At 46.6% G+C, this 27097-nt stretch overlaps 1 protein-coding gene across 2 annotated transcripts; it reads left to right on the top strand.

The window, feature by feature from the left end:
* The first annotated feature begins 7299 nt into the window (after positions 1-7299).
* On the top strand, positions 7300-26180 carry C1qtnf2 (C1q and TNF related 2). Of its 2 annotated transcripts, none has more exons than XM_052197074.1 (4): positions 7300-7430; positions 14242-14315; positions 19582-19834; positions 25392-26180. In XM_052197074.1, exons 2-4 carry the CDS (start codon positions 14298-14300, stop codon positions 26003-26005), a joined length of 885 nt encoding a protein of 294 aa, XP_052053034.1. In that variant the 5' UTR covers positions 7300-7430; positions 14242-14297; the 3' UTR covers positions 26006-26180. The 2 variants fall into 2 exon arrangements, with proteins under 2 accessions (XP_052053034.1, XP_052053036.1); XM_052197076.1 differs by lacking the exon at positions 7300-7430 and adding an exon at positions 7567-7810.
* The last annotated feature ends 917 nt before the right edge of the window (positions 26181-27097 follow it).

Raw genomic sequence — 27097 nt, 5'->3', positions numbered from 1 at the left:
TTATAAAAGCACCTTAATATAATTAGATCAGAATCTAATATAACCATGAGTTTATTACCTGGTCCTTAACCTGTGTTACTTAATCATTTTTAACCCTTTGTAATAGCAGTTATTAGAAGAACTGGGTCTAAGCCTTGTATTCTTAAATAAGTTGCCCAGGTACAATGCCTATCTAAGAGTAACTGTATTATTTTCAAATTTTGTAGCAATATAAGAAATTTATATCAACAAAAACCTTAAACCTGCATCAATCTATAAACTCTGTATCAATGTAGAATTATAACTTCAATTTGTATCAACTATAAAGATTTCTACCAATGTAAGATTGTGGCTATATAATGTTTTGGTTAAGAAAAGATTTAGTAATCCATCCCAGCTAATTCCTTCCTGTTCAAAATTATGACCATTTCCAAATTATTCCTTAAAATGACAACTTCTCTATAATTTATAAAATAACCATAACCACATACTCAAGGGATCAAGATGGCAGCTCTCCATAACTTTTTCCTGCTGAATAGGGGCGACAAGAAATTCTTTAAAGCAGTGGGGAGGGGCTAGAAAAGTTGGTTAGACCTAAGAAAGCTAGCTTTGCCATCTGTTGTCCAGTCTCTGTATGCTTAGAAAGCTGAGGACTTGACTGAAATTTTGATTGGAAAGGCTGGTTGAACTGAATCCATAGGGAATCCGCAGCAATTCCTGAAGCTGTTCTGGAAGCAAGTCTCTGAACAGCATCAGGAAGCATGGGGCTGGAACAGCAGGTCGTTTCAGTGCCCTGAGGATAAATCTTGCCAGAGCTGAACATTCTGTAATATATAAATCTCATAACCAAAATGTTAGTATTATTAAGATATTTGTATGGATCATGCAAGGTGCACAGATCAGTTAAGGATGAATTTGTTCCTTCTTTGAGTAGGTGAAAGACAACTGTCTTTTTATGAGTTAATTTGATCAATAATTAATTGTAATGAATCTTTATTCATGCCATATGAAGGAGGACATGAAGAATCTTGAGGATTTCATAATCAACAAGATTTATTGTATAAATTTAGCTGAGGTTTTAGCTAGAGACATTTTTATGTCTAAGTCAGTTATTGTGCTGTTCCCATGATGAGGAATCAGCAAATCAAGTTACCTATCCTGATTGGTCTTCTTAAGTATTTCTTTTCTGTTTGTAACCAATATCTTAAGAGGGTCTTCCCCTAACATATCTGATCCATATCATTTTAAAAGGGGTTCAAAGCCTTTCCTCCTTTGTCAACACAAATACAGAGCCTCTCTCTCTCAAAATAGCATGTCCTTGGTCCAGTCTCCAGAAATCATTCCTCCCAGAGGAATTTTAATATCATAAATACCACCAAACTTATAAACATCTTCATTTTGATAATTAAAACAACTCAAAGCAATTGAAACAATCTAAACAAATATTATCTGTTGAGATTGTGCTCCCCTACCATCTTACACTCTTTAATAGTGACATCAAGGTCTAAGCTTCTATTGTCTGAGATAGGTTAGGCTGCCAATCCCTGCTTTTCAATCTATAATTTAAGATCAAAAGCCTCAATCATTTTTTTCATCTAAGTATATTTAAGTCCTCCCTTCTATGAAGATCAATGTATCTGTGGGTATCTATTCCTTCTTCTGTTTTATGTTCACTAATCCAAGATATGAGCTGTAGAATCAAATAGCATCCAGCAATGGATACAAAAAAATGTGGTATATTTACACAATGGAGTACTATTCAGCCATTAGAAACAATGAATTCATGAAATTCTTAGACAAATGGATGGAGCTGGAGAACATCATACTAAGTGAGGTAACCCAGTCTCAAAAGATCAATCATGGTATGCACTCACTGATAAGTGGATATTAGCCTAGAAACTTTGAATACCCAGGACATAATCCACAAATTAAATGATGTCCAAAAAGAATGGAGGAGTGGGCCCTGGTTCTGGAAAGACTCAGTGCAAGAGTATAGGGGAATAACAGAACAGGGAAGTGGGAAGGGATGGATGGAAGAACAGGGGGACGGAAGAGGGCTTATGGGACTTGCGGGGAGTGGGGACCCAGAAAAGGGGAAATCATTTGAAATGTAAATAAAAATATATCAATAAAAAAATTGCATTTATCCTTTGAAAGTAAAAAAACAAATAGCATCCAGCATCACTGTAAAGGGCTCGGCCTTCACAAGACTTAGCAGAAGACTATGATCTATTACTTCTCAGAGTGTGGATTTTCTCTAAAAGCTCCGGAGATATTCCCCTATTGGCATTCAGCACGGGCTCCATATAGAACCTCTGTTTTCTCTTCAAAGTATCATTGGATCCACTAGGCCTCAAGCTCCAGGAGGCAGAGCAGCAGCCAGCACTAGAGCCAGGCTTGCTTCAAAGTCATTCGTGCGTTGCTCTCTGGCTCCTGGATGACTTGGTACACGGGTTGAGGAAATACCACAAAGGGCCCAAGGGTTATCGAGCATTGAGCTTCACCACCATGGTAAGGAATGAGAAATAGTAACTTGTTTTTTGCCATTAAATGGCTGTTGCATTATTCTCTATAGTATCAGAACATCAGAAATTTCAACAAAGTGAGTTCTGTGATTAGCAGGCATTTTACATGGAGGGTACTTCATCACCTTATTAGATCTAATCTGCATAATGTCATTAGTGAGATGGACTAGCTTGGTGGAATGACTTATGCTCAGGGTCAAGGTCAGACTGGGCTACATAGCAAAGACCCTATCCTCTTTTATTTTTTTTAATTGGTTTTCCTTTTGATCTTTTTTTTTTTAATGAAAAAAAGTTCACTTCTAGTCTGTAACTCACACATGTGGCACTTTGTAACCATCCCAAGTCCAAAGCTCAACTTCTCTGTGGCTGGAGCATGGAAGTTATAGATCATTAAGGAGATGACTGTGCACACAGATATAGTTTACTGTAGGTAAATACATCTGCCAGGTGTGCGCAGACCTAACATGCAGAACTCCCTTCCAAGGATTGCTGACGTGCACAGAGCTCCCTCAGACACAAGCAGCTGCAGAGTCTCTTCCCAGACTCTAGTTCAGTCACATCTCACTTCTGATCTGGGGTTCTGATTTTTCTTCCAAGCCAAACTGCAGAGATGGAGAATTTCCTTTTCCTTTTCTCTCACGTGACTACACTGGCAGAAGTGGGGCAAGTCCTGTCCATACCCGCTCTTCAAAGCTTGATTCTGCGGAGCGGTTTGCAGCACTCCTTCAAACAACATATCTGTTTTGTTTTGTGACTAGGTCTTACTCTGTCACCCTCTGTATAGCCCAGGCTTGCCCCAAATTCTCAGCAATCCTCCTACATTAATCCCTGGGATTACAGGCGTGAACCACCATACCCAGCTTGCTCCTTTCTAAGCCTTGCATTTGAAAAGCCTTCTCAAGTGCTTTTTCTTTTTGTTTCCTTCCTTTTCTTTTCTTTTTTCTTTTTTTCTTTTCTCATCTCTTCTTTTCTTTTGTTGTCTTGTCTTGGTTTTTTTTCCCTTTTCTTCCTCCCCCACCCTCTCTTCATCTGATTCTAAAAATGAGATTTCTCCAGCCAACGCCTTGCAAGTTACATCTGGAATCTGGTTGGAGCTTTTCTGGCCACTTCCTGTTTGAAGAGATGTAGCGTCTGTTTTGGTCTAATTTCTGTCAGAGCTCCAGCCCTTTCAGGACTTCAGCTTTCCTGAAACCACTCTACTGGTGGAGGCTCCCTCTGTTTACTCTTCCCTTCCCCATGGAAACGCCTCTATCTCGCTCTAATAAAGTTCCTCATGGCTAGGACCAATGGTTAGGTCACCTCAGCTCCCTGTCATTAATGCAGTCTCGGGGAAAGACCCATCCTTGTGCTCCACACATTTTTTTTTTCCTGTGAAATGGAAGAACAAACTTCCATCTTCACTATTTCCCTAAATAACTCATGTCATTGTATGGAGTTCACGGTTAGTTTTTGGGGTCTCTGCCACACCCGCCAATCCAAGCCCATCCACAATAGCAAGGGGAAGAGTTGCAAAGAATTGTTTCACAGGACTTTATTTTTTTGCTTTATCAGAAAGCAGGATACTGAATTAGTAAAAACACTCCCATGGCTTTCAAATGCACATCATTCCAAGACACACAGTGGAAAATAAAAATGTCTCCAGGTTTTTTCAGTTCCTCTCTCTAGGGAATACAGTTCCTTTCATGAGTTCTTTGCTTTGTTTTGTTTTTTTTTTTGTTTTTGTTGTTGTTGTTGTTGTTGGTTTGGTTTGGTTTTTGTTTGTTTGTTTTGGGTTTTTTGTTTTGTTGTTTGTTTGGTTAGTTGGTTAAATCTGTGTGTGTGTGTGTGTGTGTATGTGTGTGTGTGTGTGTGTGTGTGTGTGAAGCATTTCACTTGGTCGCCCAGTGAATCAAATGCCTAATCCTGTTTCAACCTCCTGAGTGCCATCATAAAGGTTTGCGCCACCCACCACACTCAGATGAGATATCTTGCGTTCTCTTCTCGGTTTTGCTTCTGTGACTTGTTGTTTGTATACAAGTGTGTGATGACTTATTTAACTTTCTCCCTAACTGTTTAAAGTTCTTTCTCAGTTCAACGGGTTGAAAGACACGGGGCATACTTCCAGAACAAATTCTCAGAACTGCTATGTCCAACAACAACACCAAAACAAAATTCATGTCATATAAATCTACATTCTTTCTTTGGGGATGAATGACCGTCTCGTTGTCTCCTCAGTGACAGAGGTGGCTCATGTCTGCTTCAAACTCATGGCCTTTTAACTTGATCTTTTCCATCAGATGACATTACAGCCGTGAGTATAATTCCCCAGGCCCACCAACCCAGGAGCCATCCAATGGCAGCATACCCACCTCACCAACGACTGTCTCCCCGCCCATCTAGAGTGACCTCATTCTGGAGAACTTCTCCAACACTGTATTGAAAATGAACGTCTGAGTTCTTGGGTCTTGGCCACTAGCTTTTGGAATGACTCAATAATGGTGTGTAGACACTTGTGTGCCAAGGGTGGAACAAAGGAAGGATTGAAACGGGCAAAGAGAGTAATCCATATTTTAGCTATAGATTTCATATCGGCTCCGCAGCTATGAAGCAACTGGCAGTCTCTGGGCCCCTTGGCATCGTGCATGGAATCGGGACCTTGGCCTAAATTAATTTTCAGGACCTTTCGTCCTTAGCGAGTCTAAAGACTCAGACACAGCCTAGACCAGGGAATGCTTGCCCACCCAGTGTAAGCAAGGGGTACACAGATGAGGGTATGGCTCTAGCCAGTGGGAGGAGCAACTGGGAAGGGTTCTAGACAGTGATGTTTCAGGCAAGCAGGCTAGAGGCTGGCTCACACTGGTGATTTTGTGGTCTGATTGTTCCCCCTTACAACATGTCAACCTACCAACAGCATCGTTAGAGTTCAGAAGAGAGGCACAGAGAAGTTGTGGGGGACCCAGCAAATCATCAGTTAATAATTCAAAGAAATGACTTCATTTACATCATCCCACATTGAAAGAACTTCATACGAAAGGAAAGGTTTGAAGTAGGTACGGGAGGCAGGCACTGCAGTGGGTCTCCTTCTATAGTTACTGCAGGAACTCATTGAAGCTAGTTTAAAGAGAGGATAAGAGTTAGAGAAGAGGACTTCTATCACAGCAATTACAAGTATCAGAACAAAGGCTTTTATAAAGTAGCCGTGGCACTCTGTCCCTTCCAGTCCTTATGTGGGGCTGTCACTGTCTCTTGTCATAAGCGGGTTTTTCCAAGTGGCATGAAGCTATGGCTCAAGGAAAACTAGGACTACGTCTCTGAAGTTAATACTTCAGAAGAAAACGGGTACCTCTCATGAAGATCAGATGGGAGGGTGAATTGGTTCCCTTGGACTTGTGCCTACCTTGTAGGCATGGCCAGTCTGAGGCCCACTGACCTCCACACACATGCATGCACACATAAATAAGTAAATGTAGGTTAATCCTTTAATTTGTTGGATAAAGAGCTCACTAACATATCTTTGTATCATTACTTATTTTGTATTATACAGTATATAATGCCATTATATATATGATGGTATTAGTATAACATTTATGATCATTACAAATTATAAATTTTTGTAATATCAATACTGATCTCTGTATAGCTTGATAGCTTCCTAAATGCCTTATGGGTAAGTGTCACAGCTAAGGGAAGGAAGGTGGGTACAGGTGAGATCATTATTCTTCTGACATCTCTGAAAGTGAAAGACTGTCTATGTGCTCCACTGACTTGTCTGGGGGGGTGGAATCAGCATTGGACTTCGAAGGCATTGCTGCATCAAAATTCTGACTGTAAAGTCTGCATCTTATGACAGATGTTAGCCAGATGCTCCTGCTGCCCAGTGGAATACTAGGAGCTAGAAGGGAGCAGAGGAAGGGAGAGAAGTTAATGACAGGCCTTTGGGGAGTTCTTCTTCTAGTATCTGCTTGTTATCTAACTGAGATCTCTCTGATGGCTTGGGGGCTGAGATCATCCAATAGGTTCTCTCTCCCTCTCCCTCCCCCTCTCCCTCTCCTTCTCCCTCTCTCTCTCCCCCTCTCCCTCCTCCTCCCTCTCCTTCCTCCTCCCTCTTCCTCTTCCCTCCCCCACCTCTCTGCATGACTAGAGGTAGGCCTGAGAGTCAGAGGGATAAAAAAGGAACTGTTGTCTGCAGAGGAGAGAGCTAAGGGCCAGGACACATATACATATGCTCCCATAGGTGTGGACAGTAACATCCAGAGAAAATCCTCCACAAAGTTGCTTGCATGCTAGTGTGTGTGTGTGTGTGTGTGTGCAGAAAAGAAGCCGATGAACACTCATCAATGTCACCTCACACAGATACTTAGCCACTATCATACACACCCAGTTACACACTCAGCTCAGCTTTCACCAAGAATCTGCACGTGTGTACTGGAGTCTGTTGTATGTTTGGATGTATAACCTATGTGTGAGGCACATGCGTGTACACACACACACACACACAAGCTACTAAACATGTATGAACACCTTATAATCACTCTCCAGTGCATTCAGTGTATAGGGAGATGTTCTCTCCTGACAGCCTCGGATCCACCAAGAGATAAAGCCCACGTGTATGCACAGATGGCTCTGCAGACACTGGCAACACACAGCAATAACAACGACTCGTGTACTAAACCTTCAAATGTTCCGACAGCTTCTACACACATAAATGCACCGGCACACCCAAGCTGCCCCCACCGCTGGAAGTCTTTCTGAAATCCGAAGGGAAAAAGAAGGCCAGCTGCTAGCCAGCGCACGCACGTGACCTGGAAAGAAGGCGCTCCCGCCCATGACGGGATGGGAAAACTATGCCTGGGGCCCGCATCTCTGGCTGCTGCAGGCAGGACTGAGCACCACCAGAGCTGCCACATCGACATCGGATGGCCCTGGACGTGGCGTGGGGCACAGACGGTGAGTGTTGCGCCCTTCAGAACAGAGAGCTGGGAGGACCTGGAGGAACCTTGGATGCTATAGGCTCGAGATGAGGTAGCCGAGTCCTCGTCCCGGGATGGAGATGGATGGATTGGGGCCCCTCTCCACCTCTGCCTTGGGCATTACAGCCCGAATTCAAACATTTCTAAGGAGCATGTCCCGTGCCAGGCTCTGACTGGTGGCTCAAGTTAAGAAGGAAAAGAGCCCTGTGGTTTACTGAGAACATCTTTGGTACCAAGCCCTCGGGCCAAGAACTTGTACCTGTGCTTTCGTTTCCATGACAACGACTTATCTCTCTTCAAAGGAGGAACTGACTCAGTCACTTTAAGGACAAGCTCAGGGCTGCACAGACAGCAAAGGTATTTAACCCTTTGTGTCCAAATTGGCTGCTTGGGTTCTCAGAGTTAACCTCAATAGGACTCGTTGTCTCTTTTGCTCTGGACAAATACATTTAAAGAAATGTATTTCTTTAAATACATTAAAATGGGGAGAAAGGTGGTGCAGATTGTGCTCAGAAAGAGATAGTAAACAACAGTCAGAAAACTGCATCTGGTTCTTCACATTCTCTCCACTCCCCCTCCTTCATCAAACTATTTGTCTCTAAGCCTTATCTTTGTTTTCTTTAGAGCCAGGGTCTCCTCTGACCCTTCTAGCCTTGAACTCACTATGTAGCTAAGGATGACCTTTGACTCCTGCTCCTCCTGCCCCTGCCACCGTGTGGTAGGATTCCCAGTGTGTCACCACATCGGATTTCTTCGGGCCAGGGATCAAACCCAGGGTTTGTGCACACTAGCAGAGGTCTTTCCCTGCAGAGCCATACCCCAAACGCCCTTGGCCGTTTGTATCTATACACGGTTCACATTCTCTCTCACCACTGCCCTCAGATCCACCCCCCACCCCAGGGACCTTAACCCTCAACCAAACCATCACGGTGGCTGACCGTGGTCTCCCAGCCCAGCCAGTGCCTCTCCTGTAACACACGAAGGTCTTCGTACATCTCAGTGTGGTGCTCCTCTGCCGTGACCATAACACCAGTCTGCAGCATTCCAGGGGTCCTTCCTGTAATGACCATCTGCCGGAGACTGTCTACAGCAGACCAGCAGCGTTAATAATGACGACGGCATTTAGCGTTATCAGAAGCCTCTCTTCTCGCTGTTTTATTTCTGCTCTCCCATCTGCACGGGATTATTTGGTTGCTACGAGAATTACTCAGCTCACCACCACCAACTAACTCAGTCCCTCTGCTCGTCTCTCCAGACATTGCCTCTGTCCCTTTCTCATTCAACCAGCAAAGCAGATTCGAACAAGCGATGCCTTCCCAGATCCTAGCAAGGGCTAGACATTTGTTCTAGTAGGGTCAATTGGAATTCTTTAAACAAGTTAAAAAACATCTTTGAAGCTACTTGTGACTCCATGAAGAAGTCAGCAAGATCCCCCCAAGAAATTTCTGTGTTTGTCTGTGTGTGTGTGTGTGTGTGTGTGTGTGCGCGCGCGCGCACGCGCGCGCGCATGTCTGTGTGTATATGTGTCTCTGTGTATGGATATATCTGTGTGTGGATGTATCTGTGTCTGTGTGCCTGTGTGTCTATATGTCTCTGTGTATATATATGTCTCTGTGTGTCTGCATGTGTATATTTTCTGTGTGTATGTGTCTTTGTGTGTGAATGTATCTATCTGTATGTGTACCTGTGTCTCTGTGCATGTCTGCATGTGTGTGTTTTCTGTGTGTGAGTCTTTGTGTGTGGATGTCTCTGTGTCTGTGTGCCTGTGTCTCTTTGCATGTCTGCATATGTGTGTTTTCTGTGTGTGTGTCTATGCATGTGTCTGCATGTGTGTTTATGTATGTATGTATGTATGTATGTATGTATGTATCTGTGTGTGTTTTCTGTGTGTATGCATGTGTCTATGTGTTTCTCTCTCTCTGTGTACTAATAAGGACACATGCACTTGAGTGATGTAGAGGTCAGAGGACAATATCAGATGTTGTTCCTTAAGAATTGTCCAGTGTCACCCATGCCCAGTCTGGGCCTCTCACAGGCCTGTAGCTCACCAAACAGGCTAGGCTGGTTTTCCAGGGAGTCCCTGAGATTCACTTGTCTCTGCTTCTCCAGGGATGAAATTACAAGCACATTTTACCAGGTTGACTTCCTTTTTTTTAAAAAAATGTAGATTCTGGAGATCAAATACAGGTCCTTACACTAGCAGGTATTTGTTCCCCCAGCCCAGGAAGTAACTTTTTGTCACTGTGTTCTTTCTTGTCTAGTCCTGGCCCTGGTGACTGTGCACTCTTTCCCATAATCTCACACTGATGTTTCCCGTTCCCCGGTGTTCACTAGGAGGTGGCAGACGGATGCTCTCACTTCTCCACCTTCTTCCTGCCAGTGGGAGCCCTGCAATCTGCAGACTTCCATGAGAGGAATCCCGCACAAGTGGGATCGCTCAGTTAATCCTCTTCTATTCTAGGGCCAGTGTTGGAAGCAACTCTCTGCCAAACCTTTTCTAAAGCCAATCACCCTCCCTGGATTTGTGCACTTTTGGCTTCTTTCTCTGCACACGGGCTCAGTCCTGCTGGCACCACTAACCCGTTAGAGACCTTCCTGCTAGCAGAGGGGCGAAGAGGGAGCACCACGAGCACTAGGCCTGGGGTTGGCAGGCCTAGTTTCCCAGATATACTTGGCACAGGGAAATTATTTTATATTTTTCTGGATTCTGTTTTGTCTTCTGCAAAAATGGAGAAGCCAGTATCAGCCTCTTGGACTATGGGGAGCAATACAATGCCTGTGGAATGCTGAGTCCCCCAGAAAAGCTAAATATTTCCTCTCTGCCTTTCTCTGTGAATATTTGAGTGCCCGAGCGTAGGTATAGCCATTTGGGCAGCCTGCGTGCAGAGGACAATGGAACAATTTTAGGTGCTGGACTTTCCACCTCATTTGAGGTTCAGTCCCACTTTTGCTTATAGTTGTCCTGAATTTCCAAGGAGTCTTGTGTCTCCACTTCCCGTCTTACCGTAGGAGCCCTAGAATTACATACAGACTCACGCTTCAATCTCCAGCTTTCTGTGGGGTCTGGGATTTGAACTGAGGGAGGCCTTCACATCTGCACAGCAAGTACTTTGCTCACTGGGTCATCTCCCCAGCTCTAGAATTTTTTACTTGAACACAAAAATTACCTTAAAATTAGAGGGGAAAAAAAACCCCAGAAATTAAAAGTACAGTGTAAAGGCAGCTCTGGTGGCATATACCTGTAATCGCTGCATCTGGGAGACACAGGCTGAAAGGACAGAAGTTCAAGAGCTTTCTGGCTACCAAGTGAGGTCCAGGCCAGCCTAAGATACATGAGACACTGTCAAAAGAACAAGAGTAGAGATGTGGGGGCTGGGCACGTTGGGAAGCAAATGCAGGAGGATTGCTGAAGAGTTCCAGGCCAGCTCTTCTACATCATCAATTCAGGCTAGCCAGGGATAAACAAACAAACAAACAAACAAACAAACAAACAAAAATGCGGTGTAATCTGAAGTCCACACAAGGCAACTGATTAGCAAGCAGCTGACTGATCATTTTTTCTGTGTATTTATGTTTTCTCATGTGTATTCATATCTATGTATGTGTATTCACATTGGGAGCCAGAAATTAACATTGGGTGCCTGTTGTTTGTTTTTGTTTTTTGGTTTTTGGTTTCTGTTTTGTTTTGTTGCTTTTGCTTCTGAGACACAGACTCTCATTGACCCCGGAATTGGCACTTTGATAGACTGACAGGCCATTGAGCTTCAGGAAAACACCTGTGCCCACTCCCCCAGCACTGAGGTGACAGGTGCCCAGCACCACACATATGCCTTTTACGAATGCTGGGGTCCTAATTTCAGACCTACACGCCATCGCAGCAAAGCACTTCTCCCATCAAACTCTCTCCCCAGTCTCTAGCCGATGACTCTTGCTGAGATGGCATCCCCTCAGGGACAAAGTTGTTTTCTGTGGCTTTCCAGCCTCTACCCACCAGTTCTTACACAGCGTAATCTTAAAGAGATCGATCGATAGGTTTGACACTTACAGCCTTCTTTAGAGGATGGCATGTCTGGAGAGTAAGTATCTGGGGTCTTTTTGTACATGTGTGCACCATTGCATGCTGTGCCTGTGGAGACCAGAGGAGAGAGTCAGAGCCACCAGAACGGTAGGGATGCTCTATGGGTGCTGCCGACCTGGGTTCAATTCCCAGAACCGTTATGGTGGAAGGGAAGAACATACTCCTGCGAGTTGTCCGCTAACCTCCACATGTACTCGGTGGTATGCTTTGCTGTGTCCAATCACACGCACAGTTACACAAACAAACACACATGCAATCAACTATCAATGTACATTAATACATAATCATAAAAGTTGAGTTGCAAGTGTGAGAAACTCCATAGGGTTCCAAAGTTAGTGTCGATCAAGTCTTGTAAAATGTGGGCCCGGAGAGATGGCTCAGCACTTAAGGGTGCTGACTGCTCTTCCTCTTCTGGAGGACTCGACTTACTTCCAGCACGTACCTAACAGATCACACTTTCCCTTCTCCAGTTCCAGTGTCTCCATCACTCTCTTCTGGTTTCCATGGACACCAGACATACATGCGGTACAAAGATGAACAGGCAAGCGAAACACCCATATTCATAAAATAAAAATACATTTAAAAAATACTTTTTAAAGATGGTGAAATGTCACGCTAATAATTTTTTTTGAAGATTGAACGCTCAAATGAGATTGTACCTTGACCTAAATAACACTGAAAATAATTTCACCTGCTTCTTCTTACTTTAAAATGGCATATGACTCGTGTCCTTCTCCTATTGGACAGCGCTGCCTAATTATTTTCTCCAACCATGTCAGCCAGTCTGCCATGCCAAGATTCACCGCCTAGAGACACGAAGACAGGGAAACAAACACCCTCGCGCCTCTTCCCTTCTCTGCATCTCTCTCAGCCACTGCATCCTTTTCCTCTGCCTTCCTTGGTCCTCCACGGGATGAGACAGCCACAGGCTCCTTAGAGCTTGATGGATTCCCATTTCAATCACCAGGAGCCCGGCTCCACCTCCCTGACCCCTGTAGCCAGCTCTTCAGTGAAGGCTCAGAGACTATGGCAGCCTGGACCAGAGAGCTGGCCCGCACTGCCCACTTGGCTTTGAAGAACCTGAGATATAACTAGCCGACGATAGAACCCTTCGATACCAATCCCAAGACTGACTTCTGCATGTCTTCAGAAGTGCCTGCTGAGACAAGGCCAACCAGGTCCTAGCTCCTGAGACCTCTCATTAGGTCATAATTTATCCTTGGACCTCTGTTTCTAGGCAGAGCCAAGAATGGGGAGGGAGAAAAAGGAAGACATTTTAAAATATTTCCCAGAAAAAGGACCTCGTGCCTTTCAACTCTCTGTGTTCGCCTGGTAGTTCCCTGTCTCTCTCCTCTGGGCACTGCAGTTTCCCAGTGGGCCCCAAAAGGGATGTCCTGAGATCTCTGTATGGTGCTGCAGCCAGCCCCTCTCCTCCAGTCCACCTCAGCACTGAGAGACCCTGGGGACGGACAGATGGCTGCTTCTAATTTGCTTCCCGGAATTGGTGAAGGCAGGGTGTTTTCCATTAGTGCACTCTCCCATTAAAAGCAGATTTTTCCAACAGACTTCATCCCTCTGCAAGCAAGCTCTCTTTAACCCCAGCCACTAGCCTCGAACCCTTTTAAGTCCACACACACAGGAAGAATTGCCCAGTTGGATCCAACCGGGAGGTCCTCTTCCGCTGAGGATGAGGCAAGGCATCGTGCTGGTATTTCGTGGCTCAGGAGCGACCATTGCAATCAAGTCACTTCAGTTGTGCCGAGCGTGCTCTATACGTGCCGCTGTGGTAGGCTCCGGGGTTAGAGAGAGGGACAGGCGAGGGCCCTACCTCCCCAGATCTCCCAGCAGCAGGAAGAGACAGAGGCGAATCTATCCTCACCACAAGTGGGTCAAACGCATTGGAAGGCAGGACAGGGTAGCCGGAGATCATTATGGGTCAAATACTTTTAGACCGTGGGCGGTGCTCCTCAAGGAGATGAGATTAGAGCTGAGGCTTCACAGAAGAGGAAGCCAACTGACAGGGCTTCTGGGGAACAGATTCCAATTTGGGGGCAGGCAGCCAACTGCAGGGTTTACTGTGTCAGCCTCTGGCCTAGGTGTTCAAAAGGGCATAAGCTCATTCTTGTCACAGTCTCTGTGGGTTAAAAATAGCATTGTGTCCATGAAATAGTTAAACAAATGAGTGAGTGACAGGGTTTTCCCAGGGCTTTTAACCACTGAGGATAACAACTGTTTATCTGGGATGTTTAGATCTTCAAGGGGAGATTGGTCAGCACCTGGGCCTCACAACTACGCTCAAAGCTCAGACAAGCATTCCCGGCATTTGTACTTACAGACCACATTCCAGAGAAATACAAGAAAGGCCAGGGTCCCCGCCTCTGCCGCTTTTGCTTCCTGTGTCACAGTTTTGGCAGGAAGCCCTCACAAATGAGTCGGAGGCTATGCCCTGTGAAGGGTGGTGGGAGAAGGTTCTTCTCCTACAGAGGACTCGAAGCTGGAGCCATGGGGGTCCCAGAGCTTTCCTAGAGAATGCACATCCGTAAATCACTAGCTACTTTCCTGCAAGGCTAGAAGCCCAGGACTGGGCAGATTAAAACCAGACTTCAGAATGCATCCAAGTTTAACACCTCATGATTCCATCTCGGGGATTTAACTATCTTTTTTTTTTTTTTTTTTTTTTTTTTTTTTGCTTTTTTGTTTTTCCTTTCAGCAAGAAGACTTAATGAAGCCTTTCTTCCCAACCCATACCCAGAAAGAACAATTTAGATGACAGTTTTTAAAAAGGTAAGGGAGTGGGGGGCAGGTAATGGTTAAGTTTTTATTTGGCTAATTAAACCTCTCTTTGTGGAACATTTGCTGTATGTGTAGCATTCTGCAAGAATAGCCCCAGAGACAGGGACAGAAAGGCAGAGTGAGCGATCCAAAGGAACTGGATTTGCTCTGTCTGGGCCATGTAAGAAAAACTGACAGAAGAAAGAAAAGTTGCCTGAATTAGGGGTTTCTATGATCTCTAGTGTTTAGACCCTCTTTTCTTTCCCCTACAGATTTCCTAAGTCTCAAACAATTAATTATAAAGCAGATATTTTTCTTATTTCAAGATTTGCTTGTGTGTGCACGTGCGTGTGCGTGTGCATGTGTGTGTGTATGTGTGTGTACATGTGTATGTGTGTATGTGTGTGTGTGCATGTGTGTGTATGTGTGTGTGTGCATGTCTGTGTATATGTGTGTGTATGTGTATGTGTGTGCATGTGTGTGTGTGCATGTGTGTGTGTGTGCATGTGTGTGTGTATGTGTGTGCATGTGCAAGAACTCATGGGAACCCTCAAATACCAGATAATGATGTCAGATGCCGTGAAGTTACAGCCGGTTGTAAGCTGCCCTATATAGATGCTGGGACTTGAACCCAAGTCCTTTGGAAGAGCAGAAGGTACTGTTAACCACTGAGCCATCTCTCCAGCCCCAAAGCAGCTAGTTCTTAAATATCTGCTTGAAAGTTTATAAACAGGTGGCCAGCTGAAGCCGTGTGCTCCTGGGATTTAGGCATGAGAGAGATGACACAGTAAACAAACAAAAGAAGTGGTTGTATGAGCCAGGGAGGAGGAACTGCCCAAAAGAGGGGGTCAGGGAATACTTGGTTGGAAGCTAAGTCTGGGGGTACACTGTGATGGAGGCCCTGTAGCTCTCCCACAAGCAAAGCAAGAAGGGAGCAGAGGCTGGGGTGAGGCTGAGGCTGAGGCTGGGTCATTTAGGGCCATCTGGGCCCTGTTAGGAGTTCCTGTGCTGTGGCCTACAGCCAGAAGCTACTGGACCAGCTTGAAGAATGAGGTGGCCGGTGGATGGATTTAAACTCTGGCTGGGGCGTGTGGAAGAGGTTGCGAGTCACGGAAAGGGAGGCTGTTGAAAGTCCAAGTGAGGAATGAGTCATGGCATGGGGTGGGCTCTGCAAACCTGAACCCAGATCTCTTGGCTAGGACCCCTGTTGAATTCCACATCATAATCACTCCAGAGGGTTTTGGAGATGTGTGTCTATTGAAGCAGGAAACGTTTTTGTTTTGTGTTCTCTCTCTCTCTCTCTCTCTCTCTCTCTCTCTCTGTGTGTGTGTGTGTGTGTGTGTGTGTGTGTGTGTGTGTGTGTGTGTGATTTTATTTTATGTGCATTGGTGCTCTGCCTGCATGGTATATCTGTGTGAGGGTGTCAGACCCATGGGAACAGTAGTTACAGACAGTTGTGAGCTATCATGTGGGTGCTGGAAATTGATCCCAGATCCTCTAGAAGAGCAGCCAGTGCTCTTAACTACTGAGCCACCTCTCCAGCCTCCTTTATTGTGTGTTTCTGAGACTGGGTTCCTTGTAGTCAAGGATGGCCTTGTCCTTGCTAAGCTAAGGACAACTTTGGACTCCTGACTCTTTTGCATACACCTGAGTCCTGTGATAACAGATGTGCCCCTCCACACCCCGGAGGACAAGAGATTTCTCTCAACTGTCTGCTTACCAAAGTAAATATCACCTCGACATTCTCAAAGTCATGTGGGATGCATGTGTATAAAACTGTAAGACAAAAACGCATCTCAAAGAATATTATGTGCCGCTTTGGCATGTGCTTCAAGGTCTCTTCTACAATCCGGGATGTTTGGAAAGAAAACATCTAAGCAATGCTGACAGCCTGGAACACATTTGTAGAGCAGGGGCAGCCAACGCCAAGTTCAAATATAACTCATGCCACTAACATGAACGAATTGCCTCGCTGGGTATGTGGGAGGAAGGTGCAGAAGGGAAATAGGCAATGCGGGGTAAGCGTGGTTCTAGGCATGGCTGGCCATGGGCGAACCCTGCTCTCTGATGCTGTGACAGTGGATAAATCACTTCACCTCTTAGAGCCTCAGTTTCTTCCTTTAAAAACTTCCTTTTGCCTTCATAGGTTTACTGTACCCTTCCAATAACACAATGCAGGTAAAGAGCTTCATGCAGATCCTGGATCACTGGGGGAGCTTAATTATGTCACTCTGTCTCTGCCTCAGTTGTCATTGACACCCTCCCCAAATTGGCTCTATGTTTATGTAAAAGCTGTGAGAGCTTTACCCCATCTAGATGGGCTGGGGTCGTGATCCCACCCCTTCTCCAGTCTTTTCTCTCCAGGGCCATCATGTGGGTGGTGGTGTGAGCTCGGGGCAAGGCGGAGCAGAGCTATTTGGAGTCTTGTTTTCCTTGGAGATGGCTGGGAAGCCGGGGGACTCTTCTCTGCCTTCAGCTCTGGGAGCAAATCGAGTCCCCTGCTTTTCTTTCCAAAGCTATTCCTGGCTCCAGCTGCAGGAATGTCTCTGGGGCTGCAAGAACCTTCGGGCTCCAGCTTCAGAGAAAAAAAATGAAAATAAAAATAAAACATCTCCCTGTGTGTCCCAGAGCAGCCCACCCCTTAGGCTCTGGGGCCTGCTCCAGCCAGCTGTCACTGAGAGGCCACTGACCCCTCTCTGTCTAGAGGAGACCCGGCTGGAGAGAGCAAGTGTTCTCCCTCTGAGGGGCCTCCTGGCTGTAGAATAGACGGGAACACTATGGTAGATTAGCTGTCTCTCTGGGGTTCACATCTTCTTGTAAAGTCATCCCACCTCTTTTTCCCTCCCTCCCTCCCTCCTTTTATCCCTCCCTTCCTCCCTTTCTTGCTAATATGGAATGTTTATAGGTCACAAACTTCCAGATCATTCGTAAAGTGCTTGGAAAATTAACTTTCATTCTTAAGACTGTATTCTTAAGACTTTCACTCTTACGCTTCAGCTCCTAGCTGGGCTAGGGAATGTTGTTCAGTGGCAAAGCACTTGTTTAGCGTGCATGAGACCCAGGGTTCAATTCCCAACTCAGGAAAAAAGAAATCCAGATTACACCAGCCCGTTCTCATCTCATTGGGCAGGAAGAGGAAAGGGCACAGAGGGCCTGAGGGGTGTCTGGGCCAGTTTTCCAGAAGCATCCGTCATGGATGAGATACTAACATACATTATGCTGAGAAAGCCTGACACAGAAAGATGGAGCACAGTCACCTATGTTTGTTTCCCTCTGTTCCTTTGGAAACAAACACCAGTCAGTGGCTGGAGTTCAAATCTAGCGTGAGAAACTCGGTGAGACCGTGTCTCAAAAGGAAAGGAAAGAAGAGAGAGATCTGGAGATGCAGCTTTCGTGCTAGAGCACTTATGTGGGGCAGGTGAAGCCCTAACCTGGCCCAGGAGCTGAGGAGGGGCCAGCTTGTTCCAAGGGGAAGAGCCAAAGAGGGCTCAAAACCCTTGGCGGTTGTCAGCATCAAGACCAAAGCAAGATGGGAAGCAAAGGGGTTGGGGGAGGGGTGAGGGATTCGGGCAGAACCCAGAGTTTCAAAGATTGAGCAATGTCCTCACCCTGCTTCCAGCTTCCATACCACCCATGAACTGGGACTCTGATCATGTGGTCAAAGGCTGTGTGGGAGCCATGAAGCCAGCCTCTCCTCATATCCATAATGGGAAGGAAGGCCAGAGATGGAAAGGGACTGCATAGCCATCAGTCCTAGCCGAATTACTATGAATGCAAATTATCCAGCCCTGCCCCTGGGCTACTTGTGCATAAATTTAGGGTTTGGGACTCAACCATCTGCATTTTAACAAGCCCCCTCTCAATCTGATTGATGGACTCTCATTTAAAAAAAAAAAACGACTGCTCTCTCCTAGCCCTATGCTGTTTGAGTAGGAAAACCAGGGAGTCAGAGAGGAAAGGGGGCTAGCCTAAGGTCACAACGCAAATTACCACTGAGAGCCGTCCATACAGCAAGAAGCAATGGCCACTAAGTTTGTTCACCCTTCCAGCTTCCTCCTGAGAAGAGAGCCTGTTGATGACTGAGATCGTCTGTTGCTTGCCTTAAGCAAGGCCCTGATTTCTGCTCTAAGTCCTAGTTTGTGTATCTGCACAGAGAAGGTGAGGAGGAGAGGATCTCCCCCTTTGCCCCACACTGATGCTCAAACCTTAAGGATGGTCCAGTCTGGAGCAGGAGGGGGTGATCTTTGGAACTGTGTGGCTTGGGTCAAGGCCCAGCCTGCCATCTATGAGCTATGTGACTTAGGCACCCCCCCCCCACCACCATCACCTCGCCTTTCCGAGCCTCTTTTCTCTACTTGTGCCTATTCTATAAGGCTGCTGTATTGTGTGTGAGCTAGAGCGTGAATTGACAGCTCTGTGCCCGGAGATTGGATCTGGGCACCGGAAGCATTTAGAGAGTTCTTACCATGGCCGCCTAGCAGTGTGGCTGCACCCTCATGAGGGATCACCATCCCTCAGTCTCTGAGTCCTCCATCTCCCACGCTTGCAGCCCCGAGTCCCTGAACAAAGCAGCCTGGCTACAATTCATGCCCTCGTAATGTCAACGGAGTATTTCTCTGAAGCCACAGGTCAGGCACTAGTGCTGTGGAGGCTGGGGTGCAAATTCCTCCTACATATCAGCCACTTGGAGGAATGGCAGTCTAATGGTGAACGGCTTGCCTCAGGATCGCTGCAGAGTATATCTGAGCACAGGATTCACCAAGCCAAGTATGCCCTCCAGACACAATGACGTTGTCTACATCAGCCATTCTCAGCCTTCCCAATGCTGCGACCCTTTAACACAACTCCTCATGCCGCAGGGACCCTCAACCATGAAATTCTCTTCACTGCTACTTCGGAACTGTAATTTTGCTACTATTATGAATCGTAATGTAAAAGATGCCCATGTTTTCTGATGGTCTTAGGTGACCCCTGTAAAAGAGTCATGTGACTTCCAAAGGGGTGGTGACCCATTGGTTGAGAACCACTGGTCTAGATGGATGTCTGTGATGGAGGAAAGGCAGGCAGGCAGAAATGCAATTGAGTCCATGACTCCTCCCCTCCCTCCTCTCCTCTCCCTCCTCCTCCTTACCCCTCCTTCCCTCTTCTACCTCTTCCTTACCCCCTCCCCCTCTCCCTCCTCCCCCTCCTCTTCCCCCTCCTCCCCTTGCTGCCTCAGGACTGGTCAGTAGTGTGTCAGCACCATGTCTGCTCTCACCTGCTCTTATGTCACCCGCAGGTGACAACCATGATCTCCTGGATGATCTTGGCCTGTGCCCTTCCGTGTGCTGCTGACCCAGTGCTTGGTGCCTTTGCTCGCAGGGACTTCCAGAAGGGTGGTCCCCAACTAGTTTGCAGCCTGCCTGGTCCCCAAGGCCCGCCTGGCCCTCCAGGAGCACCAGGATCCTCAGGAGTGGTGGGAAGAATGGGTTTTCCTGGGAAAGATGGCCAAGATGGCCAGGATGGAGACCGGGGGGACAGTGGAGAAGAAGGTAAGAGATCTTGTCACACCCAGCATCTGCCATGGATGGTGCTTTAGTGCTCCTAAAACTAGCTAGCACCCATCTCTACCTTTTTATAACCAATTGGAGGAGAACAGATGGAGACTATCAATCTGCTAAGTTTTTAAATCGCTAACTGGTTGAGTTGAGGCTAGCCTGTGAGCTGTTATTCAAAGCACTTGGCTTGCAGCTGACATCAGCCCAATTAACAGGCACAAATGAGCTTGCTTGGTTCATTAAACCGTGAAGAAAAAGAGCCCAGATTCAGAAGTGGCTTGGCCCGGGGTTTCATCCTTTTTTGCCGAGGCTGTGCCTCTCCCCGTGTGTTGGTTTCATCCCCCCTAAAAGCTGAATGTTCTGAAAGAGCAGCCAATGCCTTCAGATCTCCATCCCTACAGCTTCACCCCTACCCATATTTTTTACCCTTTTTTTCAGGGAGATGTGGGGCCATCATTTGCCAAGGTTGTATCCCGGGCTACCCCTGTGTGTGTTCAAGTGGGTGGTGGAAACATTTAGTCATTGTATTTGACAGCTCCACAGGGACCCCCACAAAGCCTACCTGATCCAAATAGAAATCAGGTAGACACAGAACAGACTAGATACTGTCGTTACGTTCCTTCCACTTAGACCTTCCCTCTCTCTGTGACCTTTCACCCCTGCTCTGTATGACACCAGCATCCTCACATCTGAAATGCAGGAAAATTCTAGCAGTTTTCTGTTCATAGTGCTTGGGATTAAACCCGGGACCTTGGGCAGGTTAAGTACCCACTCTACCCTTTCAACCCCATGATAGCTTTTGCTTACATAGCCTTTTAACCCTGACAAGGCATTTTAAGTACGTCATTCATCAGATAATCAATACCATCCTGGGGTGGGGGGGTGGGGGTGGGTGGGGAGGAGGAAATGCCCTTATTATTTCAAGTTTCAAATGAGAAGAGTAAGAGGCAGGGTGCAAGGTTTAGAGGAGCTTGTCATAGCTGTAAGAACTTGAACCCTGAGAACAACCTGGGATGCTAATTTTGACAAGTGACTTAACCTCCCCTAACTGCGGCATCCTCATATCTACAGCAGTGATACTAACAGTGTATCCAAGGTCCTGAAGTCAGTGTTACAATGTACCTCTGCCTAGGGGAAGACCTCTGAGGACATTGGAAATGCCTGAACCCGAGGAGGTCCTGCAGGGTGCCAGGCACTGAATATCACTGTCCCACATTCTTTGACCCAGTGACATATTCAGGTCAAGCAGGGCCTGCTGGAGCCTTCCTGGAGATTTATTTGCCCGTGGATCCTGTGGGAGATGGTCTCTGGGTCAACTACTTTCCTTGATAAGGAGCAAAAAGGGAACAGGTCTGGGATTCTTTGAGTCATCACTCCGGCCAGAGGTCAAGTGACCGCTAAAGAAGGCAGTGGGGAGAAGTAGAAATGGAACATCTGTGTGTGTGTAACCCAATCAAATCCAGGTCACCTAGCAACAGAAGCAGGATGAGGTCTAGCCATGCCCCCAACCAACAGACTTAAGCCCATCTCTAGAAAGGTTTCAGGAAGGAGAGTTAGTGTTTCTCTGAAGCCTTTCAGCAGGTAACAAAGAAGGAAGCAGACCACCCAGCAGGAGATACAAGTTCCTACCCTTTCCTAACCGCTGGGAAAGAATGGCAAACCAAACTGGAGTGTGTCTATACATGCAATTGTGTTCACACGTGTGTGTTCATTTGCACCTGAGTATCCAAAGAGACCAGATCAAGACACTGAAGCACTTGGAGCTGGGGTTAAAGATGGCTCTGAACTGCCCAACGTGGGTGCTGGGAACCGAACGCTGGTCCTCTGCAAAGTGCTCTTGATGGCTGAGCGGGTCTCCCCTACTCCTTAATTTCCATTTTCATCAAGGACTTGCCTAGTCTGTTTCCCTGCCCCTGCATTTGTCCTTTATCCCCCTTTGGTGCTAAGTGTGTGCTCTACTACTGACCTAAATGTCCTACCCTTGTTTTATTAATTGATCGTACAACTAAGTGGATTCATATATTAATTGTATGAGTAAACACACCCTGTAGTTTTGCACACCTAGAGAAAAGTCAGGAAGCGAACACACCGGATGGATGCACAGTGGTCCTGTCTTGAAAATGAGAGGAAAGGAAGAACGGTGAAGGAGAACTCTTCTGGTATTTGTGCCATTTAAATTTACTGCCAGGACACTGTATCTGTGCTACTTACACAGTTCAAAAATGGCTTCTTGCTGGAGTGATGTTTCTATGGCTAAGACTACTGGTTTCTCTTCCAGAGGATCCAGGTTTGAGTCCCAGTGACCATCTGTAACTCCAGCTCCAGGAGATCCAATGACTTTTTCTAGTCTTAGGGATCACATAGGCACCAGACACACAGACAGACAGACAGACAGGCAACACACCCAGAAGCATAAAGTAAAATTGTTTGACAATGGTGCCTGAAAATTAGCTTTTCAATTAAAAAAAAATGCTATTTGGAAATGCATTTCCCTATTATTTAAAGTAGTAAATATTTAAATATATGACATTAAAATCAAGACTATAATGTGTATTAGGGTCCTCTAGGGGAACAGAACCAATAGAATGAACCTCTGTTACTGTCTTGGTCACTGTTCTATAGTTTTGAAAAGTCACTGTGACCAAATGTGCTGGACAGTCTTATACCAACTTGACACAAGCTAAAGTCAACTGAGAGGAGGGTACCTCAAATAAGAAAATCCCCCAATAAGATTGGTCTGCAGACAAGTCTGTAGGTCACTTTATTAATTACTGATTGATAGAGGAGTGCCAAGCCCATTGTGGGTGGTGCCATCCCTGGGCTGGTGGACCTGTGTTCTATAAGAAAGCAGGCTAAAGGCTGGAGAGATGGCTCAGCGGTTAAAAGCATTGGCTGCTCTTCTAGATGGACCTGGATTCAATTCCCAGCACCCCACCTGGCAGCTCACAACTGTATGTAACTCCTGTACACCCTCCTACAGACATGCAGTCAAATCACCAATGTGCATGAAATAAAAATAAATAAAATGTTTTTAGAAGAGAGAGAGAGAGAGAGAGAGAGAGAGAGAGAAGGAGGGAAGGAGGGAAGGAGGGAGGGAGGGAGCAGTCTGAGCAAGCCATGGGGACTAAGCCAGTAGGCAGGATCCCTCCATTGTCTCTGCATCAGTTCCTGCCCTGTTTGAGTTCCTGTCCTGATTTCTTTCAATGATAAACAGTGATGTGGAATTGTAAGCCAAATAAACCTTTTCTCCCCATATTACCTTTCTGATGGTGTTGTCGCAGCCATAGAAACCCTAACAAAGACACCAAAGCAACTTTTATAAAAGAAAGCATTGAAGCTTGCTTGCAATGTTGGAGTCTTAGTCAGTCATCATGGCAGAGAGCATGGGTGGGCAGCTGGGTAATGGGGGATTAACAGAGAGCCCCACACCGTGATCCCCAAGCAGGGAGAGAGGGGGTGGGGGCTGGAGGGAGCTTTTTTTCAAAGATTTATTTATTATTATATGTAAGTACACTATAGCTGTCTTTAGACACACCAGAAGAGGGAGCCAGATCTCATTACGGGTGGTTGGGAGCCACTATGTGGTTGCTGGGATTTGAACTCAGGACCTTCGGAAGTGCTCTTACCAGCTGAGTCATCTCACCAGCCCTGGAGTGAGCTTTTGAAACCCCAAAGCCCATCCAAGACACACCTGCTCCAATGAGGCCACACCTCCTAATCCTTAGTCTATGGGGGGGACCATTCTCATTCAAAACAGCACATCCCACTCTGTGGCCCCCCATAGAATCAGAGCGAAATCATAATACAAATGCATTCAGTCCAACTGCAACAGTCCCCATAGCCTATCAGTTTTAAAACTGTTTAAAAATCCAAAGTCTCTTGTGAGAGTCAAAGCCATCTTTTGTAACCTTGTAACCCCTGTAACCCCTTGCAAAAAAAAAATCAAAATTAAAAAGCAGCCCACATACTTCCAATATATAAATGACACAGAAGATACATGACCATTCCAAAAGAGAGGACAGGGAGGTTAGTGAGGAAATACTGGACCAAAGCAAGTCTGAAAACCAGCAGCACAAACTTCAAATTCTGCATCTCTATGTCTGATTATCAAAGTTCGAGTTCGGAGCTCGAAGTCCCTCCAGCTTTGCTGAATGAAACAGTGACAGGCAGGGTATGGGTTGGATGGTCCAAAATGACCATCTTCATGCTGGGAAGGCTGAGAGTTCACTGGCTGCTCAGTCCACGAGGCTGGACACCTCAGCAGTCCCAATCCAGCGGCCTTTACCAAAGATCTCTTTGTATCTGGGACACAGCCAGAAGGCGCTGTCCACTCTAGGACATCATCTTCCTCATTGGGTGAATCCTTCCCTCATAGGCCTGCCCAGAGGCCTGGCTGCTGGCTGATTCCTATCCAATCAAATTGACCACCGAGATTAGCCATCGTATAGCGAAATGCCACCATACGACACAGAAGAAACAGAGTACCGTGTCAAGGCATAAAATTCCTAAAATGTCTCCCCATCCTCCACTTCGGTGTATACAACCATGGTTGCTCTGTGTCTGCCAATCCCAGACGTTTGTTAGTACCAACATCTCTCTGAAACAAGGCCTTTGATGGGCATTTGGCATGCCTCTACATGCAACCCTCCCATTCAGACGATGCATGGCTATGTTACAACGGAGCACAAGCCCCCTCCCCTATATGTTTTTACTTAAAACGTGTCAAGGAGCCGAGCCTGGTGGTTCATCCCAGAATCCCAGCTTTCGGGAGGTAAGGAAGGTGTCAGCAGGCTAGAGCCAGCCTTGGCTTTGCAGGGCGCTCGTACCAGCCCTCGGCCACATGAGACTGTTGTTGCTAAAGGCTCATAAGTATTAATGTTTCCTATACAGTCATTGGCACAAAGATGCTGTTCACAGGCAAGTGTGTATTTTATGAAAACTCAGTATTAAAAACCACAAGGTAGTTCCTGAGCAAACCTTTAGGGATGTTCTGCAGGACCTGCCAGCGATGTTTAGCACTGAGACGGTGTTTGCCCAGCACTGTCCTGCACACTGAAAGAACACAGGACTCGATAGCATTGGTGTTTCCTTGTCACCTGCAAGTACCTGGCACCTGCTGCTGTCTTTACGCAGCATAAAAATCCACCTCCTTCTTTTTGTTTTCTTGAGGAGAGAGTCTCCCATAGTCCAGGTTGGCCTCAATCTCATTATGAAGCCCAGGCTGGCCTCGAACTCACTGTGAAGCCAAGGTGAGCTTGAACTCCTCCCCCATGTCCAGTTTTATACTATGATGGGGATTGAACCCAGGAGTTCACACACGCTAAGCAAGCCCTCTACCAATTGAACTACATTCCCTGGCCCAGTGAATTATCCCTCTGCTCCGATTCCTAGTGCTTCTAAAAGCATCAAAACCCTGGTTTTGAAAAGACCAAGAGGAGAAGTACCTCGGGCTGTGTTCCCACGTGCTCCACAGCCTTCTCGGTCTCTTCACCCGAGGGCTCTACAGGGTTCTTACACCGCCCTTTATAAAACCGGCTATTTTGTGTTCCAGGTCCACCTGGCAGGACAGGCAACCGTGGGAAACAAGGACCAAAGGGCAAAGCTGGGGCCATTGGGAGAGCTGGTCCTCGGGGACCCAAGGGGGTCAGTGGGACCCCCGGGAAGCATGGCACGCCAGGCAAGAAGGGACCAAAGGGCAAGAAAGGGGAGCCCGGGCTCCCAGGCCCCTGCAGCTGCGGCAGTAGCCGAGCCAAGTCGGCCTTTTCCGTGGCGGTTACTAAGAGCTACCCACGCGAGCGACTGCCCATCAAGTTTGACAAGATTCTGATGAACGAGGGTGGCCACTACAACGCCTCCAGTGGCAAGTTCGTCTGCAGCGTGCCGGGGATCTATTACTTTACCTATGACATTACGCTGGCCAACAAGCACCTGGCCATCGGCCTGGTGCACAATGGCCAGTACCGCATTCGGACTTTTGATGCCAACACCGGTAACCACGACGTGGCCTCGGGCTCCACCATCCTAGCTCTCAAGGAGGGCGATGAAGTCTGGCTGCAGATCTTCTACTCGGAGCAGAACGGACTCTTCTACGACCCTTACTGGACCGACAGCCTGTTCACCGGCTTCCTCATCTACGCTGACCAAGGAGACCCCAACGAGGTATAGACGAGCTGGGCTTGAGCCTCGACGCAGGGACTAAGATTCTGCATGGGTGCTGATGGATGAAGACCCCTGGATTGAGGCTGGGGACTGGCAGTCTTGGGAGCTTTTATTCTCAGGCAGGCCTCTATTGCTGCTTTAAAAAAAAACCCATTAAATCCAAGCTTTTGATTCATCTATTTATCTGTCCACTTGCTAATGATCTTAATATCTGGGCTATACATACATGCAGAACATACACCAGTGGCAAGACAGGGTGACCTATCCTCCTGGGAAATACAATTCACAATTAAAGAGCAAATTAGATAAATGGCCATAGAGAAGTAGCTGAAATATTTAATATAGAGTTCATCTCTGAAGTCTAATTGCACAGGGACATACGTTTTAAGTGGAAAACATGGATTTTTTTCCTTATCTGTGTACCTTGTACCACTGCATAGATGGGGGGGGGGACAACTACCACTCTCCCCACCCCCACTCCCCATCCCCCACCGCCATCTCCCACAGCTGTCAGACTCCTTCAAGCTAGGACAGCCTCCTCTTCTGCTTATTTCAGGACTATGTTTGAAACACAGCTAGGTTTTAAAGTACTGCTCAGTTAGAGATACATTCAAAAGGGAGTGTCAGGACCTAGCTACCCAGCACACGGAAAAGCAGTTGTTCACCCTGATGGGTGGCCTACTGTCACCATTGCAAAGGCCAACATCCTACACAGAGACAGTAAGGGGAAAGATCAAAATTCCAGGCAGTATCTACTGGCCGTGTGCTATTTTTACAGCATCATAAAGTCAAACATTCGTAGGTCAAGTATTGTAAACCAGAAACCATGTGTGCAGGGAGGAGCTGGGCCCATGGGCAACAGGAGGACCTGAAAAGAATGTTCTTCCGGCAGAATGACCCGGCTGCAGGTACAAATGCGCTCTCCACCCAGGGACGAGGCGGGCACACTTTAGGAACTGACTGGAGCCAGAAGAACCGGGAAGTTAAGAAGAAGAAACTGGAAGATCACACAGAAGCTCACAGGTCGTAGTCACATTCCTTCCGATTAGAACGCTGCTTTAGCTTCTGTCTTTAACGCCTGCATTCTGCTGGCTGAGG

This window comes from Apodemus sylvaticus, chromosome 10 (genome assembly GCF_947179515.1).
Source record: "Apodemus sylvaticus chromosome 10, mApoSyl1.1, whole genome shotgun sequence".
Taxonomy (NCBI): domain Eukaryota; kingdom Metazoa; phylum Chordata; class Mammalia; order Rodentia; family Muridae; genus Apodemus; species Apodemus sylvaticus.
Note: the sequence above shows the minus strand (reverse complement) of the source record. Positions and strands in the feature narration are given on the sequence as shown.

Bases quoted from the DNA above. Each gene is read 5' to 3' on its own strand.
- C1qtnf2 (XM_052197074.1), top strand. The intron at 19,835-25,391 runs GTAAGAGATCTT...TTTGTGTTCCAG, and splicing joins GGGGGACAGTGGAGAAGAAG to GTCCACCTGGCAGGACAGGC.